Source organism: Mandrillus leucophaeus, unplaced genomic scaffold (assembly GCF_000951045.1).
Source record: "Mandrillus leucophaeus isolate KB7577 unplaced genomic scaffold, Mleu.le_1.0 Scaffold944, whole genome shotgun sequence".
Lineage (NCBI taxonomy): Eukaryota > Metazoa > Chordata > Mammalia > Primates > Cercopithecidae > Mandrillus > Mandrillus leucophaeus.
Window position 1 is genome coordinate 729,925 of NW_012110297.1, and position 8,377 is coordinate 738,301.

The 8,377-nt window shown below is 50.0% G+C and overlaps 1 protein-coding gene across 5 annotated transcripts; it reads left to right on the plus strand.

Annotated features, from left to right (window-relative positions):
- Window positions 1-2,771: 2,771 nt before the first annotated feature.
- Window positions 2,772-8,101, plus strand: PLA2G2A (phospholipase A2, group IIA (platelets, synovial fluid)). 5 transcript variants are annotated; one of them, XM_011970340.1, is made up of 6 exons: window positions 2,798-2,875; window positions 3,868-3,978; window positions 4,659-4,804; window positions 5,014-5,158; window positions 5,417-5,523; window positions 7,690-8,101. In XM_011970340.1, the coding sequence occupies exons 3-6, from the start codon at window positions 4,765-4,767 to the stop codon at window positions 7,830-7,832; spliced, it is 435 nt and encodes a 144-aa protein (XP_011825730.1). In that variant the 5' UTR covers window positions 2,798-2,875; window positions 3,868-3,978; window positions 4,659-4,764; the 3' UTR covers window positions 7,833-8,101. The 5 variants fall into 5 exon arrangements, with proteins under 5 accessions (XP_011825732.1, XP_011825730.1, XP_011825729.1 ...); XM_011970339.1 differs by having other exon boundaries at window positions 3,899-3,978; XM_011970342.1 differs by lacking the exon at window positions 3,868-3,978 and having other exon boundaries at window positions 2,772-2,875.
- The last annotated feature ends 276 nt before the right edge of the window (window positions 8,102-8,377 follow it).

Here is an 8,377-nt window from a genome sequence, read left to right on the forward strand (position 1 = left end):
TCAACCAGGAAAAAGGTAGAAACCAAAATGGAATACAAATGATAACAAATAAACATATAACTATATGACAAATCAATATAATAACCACACTTAAGGTAGGCTACGAGAAAACAGATAACCTATGTAACTTCAGAAAACAGTATTATGGTGGTATACCAAAAGGCTAAAGATAAAGAAACTACACACTAACACGGTACTGTAGTTAGTAAATTTATTTCTCACAGAGTTATGGGTTAATAATTCTGAAACTACTTCAATTGTACTACAATTGAACAAATAAGTAAATATATTGTGAAAAATAAACCTGTCAGAGAAAGGAGTTATAAATAAGAAAGGGGAAGGCTGGGCACAGTGGCTCGTGCCTGTAATCCCAGCACTTTGGGAGGCCGAGGCAGGCAGATCATGAGGTCAGGAGATCAAGACCATCCTGGCTAACATGGTGAAACCCCATCTGTACTAAAAATACTAAAAATTAGCTGGGCATGGTGGCGGGTGCCTGTAGTCCCAGGTACTCAGGAGGCTGAGGCAGGAGAATCTCTTGAACCCGGGAGGTGGAGGTTGCAGTGAGCCAAGATCGCACCACTGCACTCCAGCCTGGCGACAAAGCGAGACTCCGTCTCAAATGCTGATTCTTTTAGTTACTAATAATGCAAGGAAAGTGTTCTGAGCACCGACTAAACTCAAAGCACCTCTCTTTGAGCACTCCAATCTTGTGTAAAATTGCCACCCACCTACTCCGGGTACCCCTCCTCCATCCCTACTGTAAGAATTAAGGAAAGAGGAAAGAAACATGAAAGGTGGCTTGGCAGTCAAGAACAGTTTTATTTTAGAGAGGGGCAGCTGGCTGAGTTAGGTCAGAGGCACACTCTTACATGCTAAGAGTTTTTAAGGACTCAGGGTAGGAGAGTTTAACAGAGGCTTGGACTGCTTCTGTGTCTTTTCATTATGCTTATCTGGGAGGGAGAGTTGTGTGTCTGTTCCCATACATCTTTCTGCAGCTGCAGGCGTACCCCCCGAGTCTGCTTTTAGCTTTCTTATCTTAGTGCACCTGAAGGGAAAAGAATGTGCTTATTAAGGCCCACTGTTTTACTGGGGCCCATTGTATGAGGGTGAAGCTTGGCAGTTGCCAGACAGACTTTCCCCACACCTCCCTCTGTGCCCGAGCTGTCTTACCTGTGTTTTACTGTCTACTCTTTCTGCCTGTTTGTAATTACAAGAGAAATGATTTCCTTGAAATGCATGAGGCTAGAAAGGGAGCTTAAAGTGGTGGTGTTTGTCTGAGATGATGGTGCTCCTGCTCTGTCACCTACTGCCTCTCTCCCCATCGCAGTGTCACCACCTAACATACGATGTCATTTACTAGGATGTCTTTTGCTGATTATCCGTCTCTTTCTGCTAAAGTGGAAGCCCCATGAAAGTAGAGATTTCTGGTTGGCTCACTGAGTCCAAGGGCTTGGATTAGGTGCGGGATGGAAGATGAACAAGAGGCCAATTCATGGACTTTGAATTCCTGAAAAACATCCTGAAGTGATGGGAAAAGGAGAGGCTCTATCTGACGTCACCAGAGTCCTTGAGCATTGGAGTATTTCTTCCGCCTGAAGCCTGGACCAGGGCTATCCAGATATACAGAGAGGAAGGCGGTTCTGCCTGTTGGAGGAACTACTGTTTCCAGAAGTCCAATGTTTAACAAAGGCAGTGGTCTACGCTGGGGGATGAGACCTTTGAACCCTGACATGGCCATAAAAGCCAACTGCTATAGGAGTGGCAACCTAGAGTAAGAAGAATGAAGGAAGTCAAAAGAGATCCCTGGAGGTTGTATTAGTTTGCTTCAGCTTTGTATTAGGTACTTTGTGGCTTACACAACAGACATTTCATTGTCTAACAGTTCCAGCGGCAGACATCAAAGAGCCCAACAGGGCTGATTCCTTCTGCGGGCTGTGAGGGAGAATCTGCTCCATCCGTCTCTCCTAGCTTCCAGTGTTTTCTGGTCATCTTTGCCATTCCTTGGCTTGTACAAGCTTCACCCTGATCTCTGCCTTCATCTTTGCATGGCTTTCTCCCAGTGTGCTTCCTGTCTCCAAATTTCCCCTTTTTGTAATGACATCTGTCATCATGGATTAGGGCCCATCGTAGCTGCCCTAGTGACCTCATCTTAACTAATTATATCTGTAATGACCCTATTTCTAAATAAGATCACATTCTAAGGTACTGGGACTCCAACACATGAGGGCAGGAAGGAAGACCAGAGTCCAACCCCTTACACAGTCGAGCGCTGGAGGTAAATGGTATTTTTGAGAGGAAAGCTGTCTGATGGCTCTTGGGATAGACTAGGTTATGCGGCAGTAGCTGCCCATCTCAATTATCAGCAGCTTAATACAGCAAAAGTCTATTTCTCACTCACGCTAAGACCACTGTGCACTGCAGGACTTTCTAGGACAACTGTCTTCCATGCTATGATTCTACACCCCAGATTGCTTTCATCTTCTTGTTCTACCGGTGGGGCAAGGAAGGGCTGGGGAGTTGCATCTCATAGTCCCCCTGCTGGAGAAACGTGGAAGTGAGCCTTAATACCAATGCTTATGTTTTCCCAGCCAGCAGCAGGGCCCTAGGTCTCCATCCCTGCAAGGGGCTCTAGAGTATATGGAACAGATGGAATGTTCACAAGCACGACAGCCTCTGCCACAGTGACTTTTTAAGGACTGGAATCGCAGAGTGTTTACTTAAGGCCATGGAAGCTAAATTCTTAGCATGTGCTGGAGAGCAATGAAAAAGATATTTACTTTATGAATTAAAGCTGGAGTCAGTGTAACCCTGAAGCCTGAAGGAAAAAGAGCAACAGATCCAGGGAGCATTCACCTCCCCTGTCTCCAAACAGGTGAGGATGGGGAATAAAGTGAAGGCAGTGCTTTGGTGGGAACTTCAAGGATAACCTCTGGCTTTTTCCAGGTTTAGAAGCTCATATGGGACAGGGGCGGAGGAAAAGAAGAAAGGGAAGGAAGAAGAGAAGGTTGAGGCCCTGGCCCAAGTTAGTGGGAAGGGAAATCCACCCCCATTAAACCCTCTCCCTGGTGGACTGTGGGGTGCACAAGTGAGAAGTGAGGCCTGCACAGGTGCTGGAACATGCTAGAGGCCCAGTACATACTTTTTTTTTTTTTGAGACGGAGTCTCGCTCTGTCGCCCAGGCTGGAGTGCAGTGGCCGGATCTCAGCTCACTGCAAGCTCCGCCTCCCGGGTTCACGCCATTCTCCTGCCTCAACCTCCCGAGTAGCTGGGACTACAGGCGCCCGCCACGTCGCCCGGCTAGTTTTTTTTTTTTTGTATTTTTTAGTAGAGACGGGGTTTCACCGGGTTAGCCAGGATGGTCTCGATCTCCTGACCTTGTGATCCGCCCATCTCGGCCTCCCAAAGTGCTGGGATTACAGGCTTGAGCCACCGCGCCCGGCCATCAGTACATACTTCTTGCGAATGAATGATTGAGCGGCTGAATGAATGAGTACCACTAAAAGCCCTCTTTTCTATTCCCAAATGCCACAGTGAGCAGAAGGGAGCAATCCTTGCTCAGCAATTGGTGGTCCCTTTGGGTGTGCAAATGAGTCCACAGCCGGCAACAGCAGACAGTCCCTGCCCCACTTAAAGGCGGCTGCAGGGAGGTGGCTGACCGTTGATCACACCCAGAGCTGATTATGGGAATTTACTCCATGGAAAGACTGCAAAACGGCCTGAAATGTGTTTTGGCATCAGCTACGGACACGTAAGGTTTCTCAATCCTCAACTCTGTCCTGCCAGCTGATGAGGGGAAGGAAAGGGATTACCTAGGGGTATGGGCGGCCAATCCTGAGTCCACCAACTGACCACGCCCATCCCCAGCCTCGTGCCTCACCTACCCCCAACCTCCCAGAAGGAGCGGCTATTTAAGGGGAGCAGGAGTGCAGAACAAACAAGACAGCCTGGGGATACAACGCTGAGGTCCTCTGAGAGGTAAACAACCAGTGAAGCTGATGTCCTGTCAAGAGCAGAATTCCTGCTCATTCGCTGCCTTTGAGAGTGGCTGTGCTGTGCATGCATGTGCATGATTTGATATGCACAAGAGGGTGTGTGTGCATGAGTATGTTGAGTGGGTATGTGATTGTAGTGTATGAGAGAATGTTCGCACTCGCAGGTAAGTACAAGAGCGTGTGTATGTGGGCATAGGTGTGTGAGCATGTATGTGTTTGGGAACATGTGTATGTGGAAGGGGTTAGAAAGCCTTGCCGAGATAGGTTGATGCTTTCATTCTGGAGGAAAATACTGAGGCTGAGACTCCATGGGTGCCTTGGAGACTCCAAGCCTTGAATCTAGTTTGGAGATGTGCAAGCTATGTCTTCCACATCCTCTGACCTCAGGAACCTCCCAGTTAGTTGGGAGGAACCTGGTTCCAACCTCCCAAGAACTCTCAGTCTGATGAGGCACAGGGGAGGTCTCATTAGTGTCTCATGGGGTTCTCCACACGTCTGAGGGCCTGATGTGTGTGAAACCATTCTGCAGAGCTGAGAACGGGTCGGGAGGTGGTGTGTGTGTCTGTGTGTATTGCTGGAGGGCACTCCTTGTGTGCTCTGAGTGTGACAGAGGGAGTCACGCTGCACTTAGGTTGGATGAGAGAGCATATCTGTGTGTCTCAGAGCCACCAAGGAGGAGCAGGGGCGCAACGGCCAGGGCAGAAGCTGAGACCACCCAGCGGAGGAGCTAGGCCAGTCCATCTGCATTTGTCACCTAAGAACTCTTACCATGAAGACCCTCCTGTTGTTGGCAGTGATCATGATCTTTGGTAAGTGCTGACCCTGACCTCTGAGCATGGGGGGACAGCCCCAGAAGGGAAGCACTCTTGTCCCTTAGTTTTCTCTCCCATTGCAGCAATCCTCTCTCAGGGGAAGAAGAGAAGCCATTTGGGAGGAAGGAGAGTAGCAGAGAGGGGCAGAGAGGGAGGGCACAGGACCCCATGCCACATCACCAGACAACTCCCAAATTTCCTTCCAGGCCTTCTGCAGGCCCATGGGAATTTGGTGGATTTCCGGAGAATGATCAAGTTGAAGACAGGAAAAGAAGCTGCACTCAGTTATGGCTTCTACGGCTGCCACTGTGGCGTGGGTGGCAAAGGAGCCCCCAAGGATGCAACGGATCGGTGAGGCTACCCATCCCTCCCTACCCTCCTAGACTCTGGCCCAGGCAGGGCTGGGAGCTGCAAAGACAGTGCCGGTTCCTGATGGGCACAGAGGTCTCAGGATGGCCTGGTTGGAAAAGCAGCCAGCATGTTGGAACTTCTGCTCTAGACTGTTGCAAAGTCACTGGGTCTCTGTCCAGGGTCCAAGGGGGTGAGACCACAGGCACCAGGTCTCCTGGAGCTGTGGGACAACAGCCCCAATAGGGTGTCTCCTTGCAGCTGCTGTGTCATTCATGACTGTTGCTACAAACGTCTGGAGAAACGTGGATGCGGCACCAAATTTCTGAGCTACAAGTTTAGCAACAAGGGGAGCATAATCACCTGTGGTAAGAGACCTACATCACCATTGAGTGGCCCTCATTTGTTTAGACAGTGCTGAGGACTGTGCTGGGCACCAAAGATAGACACAGAGGGACACAGTTCCTGCTTCAGGAAGCTGACAGTTGAGTGGGAAGCCAGGAAAGTGAAAATCCAATGTGGTAAAGACTCCAGTGGGAAGTAAACAGATAAGGTGTTAACACAGCCTGAGGCTTGAGGAAGGCTCCTGGAAGGGGTGACCTCTAAGCTGAGTCTGAAAGGCTGCGCAGAGTCAGGGAAGAGGAGGGCTGGGAACATGCCCAGAAGAGGACACAGCATGGTCAAAGGCACCAAAGGGTTGTGTAAGCCATTCTGTGCTGCCCAGCAGAAACATGAGGAAGAGAAGCAGTGCTGAGCCATGATGCTGGAGACAAAGGAAGGAGCTAGGTCAATCCGGCCCTCCAGGCCAGGCTTTATTTAGGTTTTGCCCTAAAGCAATAGGATGCTATTAAGCAGAGGAGCCACAGGGTCAGATTTGCATTTTAGAGGACTCACTGTGAGGACAGGGTCGATGGAGACAAGTGGAAGGTGGGCAGAGAAAGCTATTGCCATCCTGCAGGCAAGAGGGAGTAACATCTTGACATAAAACAACGGACGTCAGGATGGGAAAGGTGGAGAAAACATCAAGATGTATTTGAGGTGGAATCAGCTGAGCTGGTGACTGAGTGGGGTGGGACGGGGAGAGGGAGCTGTTGGATGGAGGATGGATATGTGGCTGCATGGATGGCACAACTGTGATAAAGACCATGGGAGCAGGTTGTGGTGGACGGCGGGGAGGAGCAGTTCTATTTCCAGCATGTGGAGTTTAGGGGCCTCTAGCACCCAGGGAGGGGTCCAGCAGGCAGCTGTCCGTACAAATGCAGCTCAGGGGAGAGCTGGGGACACAGGACTGGGGACACAGATTCAGAAGCCGGCAGCAGAGAGCTGAGAGGTGGGTGTGATCACTCATTTTCTGCTTAAAGGCCTAGAAAGGAGACAGAGGAGGGATGGACAGAGAGGGAGAAGGAGAACTGAGCAAGAAGGTCAAGGAGTCGGTAAGGAGATGGTTAGCAATTGAACAGAGGAGTCCTCCATGAAAAGGGCCAACAAGGCTCCCCTGGATGTTGAGGCAGGAAGGCATGAGGGACTCAGGGGAAGCTGCTTCCATGGAGTGGGGAAGGCAAAGCCAGATAGAGCGGGTGGGGGCTTATGGGAAGAGAAGTAGAGACAGAAGGCAAAGACAACATTCTGGAGAAAGTTTGGCCCTGAAGGGGAGGAGAGGTGGGTGGCACTGGAAGGCTGTGCTTGGTGTACCCAGACAGCTGACCCATGAGTGGGATTTGGAGAAAGCGTGGACTCCTGCCCATGGCCTGAGTCCTTTAAGATCAGAAATTATGTCTCCTATCATGGCCTCTCCATAGAAGCATGTATCCAGCAGGCGTTAGGTCACAAGCCACATGATGCCAAGCTGATAGTAGCTTGGGTAATGGGGATAGGTGACTGTCACATAATTAGAATTCTGGAAGAGGGCAGTGCCAGGCCTGGGGCAGCTTTCCAGCATGTCATCAAGAAGCCAGCCTTCTCCTGGCCTTCAAGCTATGCCACGTGGGCAGTGTCTACACCTGGGATGTCAAGAGACAGGCTGCAGTTCCACCCTCCTGGCCTCACACTATGGAAGAGGCTTTCCTCTTGGGCATCTCTCTTTTTGGAGGGAGGAAATAGATCCTCCCCCAGCAGACTTCCCCTTGTTGTTCATTGGTTGTTCAAGGTTACATAATACACAAAGACCAATCACTGCAAAGGAAAAATGGATGACCCTGCCTGGCTTAAACCAATCACACTCCATTCCCAGACCCCCGGGGCTAGGGCTTTGCCGCCTGAACACATCTGTTAGCAAGAGGAAGAGATGATGGCTATTAGGAAGGCCTTTGAGAGAGTATCCCAGTGCCTGGCTGTGTCTCCACCAGGCTGGAGGCCAGCATCCCAAGGGCAAGAATTCTGTCTCCCCTTTGGTCAGAAATATCCGGAGCGCAGGTGTTTGTCTCCAACTAGGAGCTTCTGGAGGCCAGGGCTGTGTCTTCTACCCCAGGGTTCCCACAAGAAGCCACCGAATATTAATAAACTCCCAACTTGTGTTTATTTTCTTGTGATTTCAGCAAAACAGGATTCCTGCAGAAGTCAACTGTGTGAATGTGATAAGGCTGCTGCCTACTGTTTTGCTAGAAACAAGAGTACCTACAATAAAAACTACCAGTACTATTCCAATAAATTCTGCAGAGGGAGCACCCCTCGTTGCTGAGTCCCCTCTTCCCTGGAAACCTTCCACCCAATGCTGAGTTTCCTTCTCTCATACCCTCCTTCCCTACCCTAACCAAGTTCCTTGGCAATGCAGAAAGCATCCCTCACCATCCTAGAGGCCAGGCAGGAGCCCTTCTATACCCACCCAGAATGAGACACCCAGCAGATTTCCAGCCTTCCACTGCTCTCCTCCACCTCAACTCCATGCTTAGCCAAAGAAACTGTACTCTGAGGAGTCTCTTCTGAATAAAGCAATTAGCAAATCATGTATATGTGTGTGTGTGTGTGCATTGCCCTATGCACTGTGAGCGTGAGAACAAACAGGGGTAGGGGTTAAAAATACAGGCTCTGAGCCCAGTGTAGTGGTGTGTGCCATTGTCACAGCTGCTCAGGAGGCTGAGGCTGAAGTGCGAGGATTGCTTGAGCTCAGAAGTTCAAGGCCAGCCTGGGCGACACAGGGAGACCTTGTCTTTATAAAAATAAAACAAAACAAACGAAAAAAATAGGCTCTGGAATCGGACAGGCTGTGTCAAATCCCCACTCCCC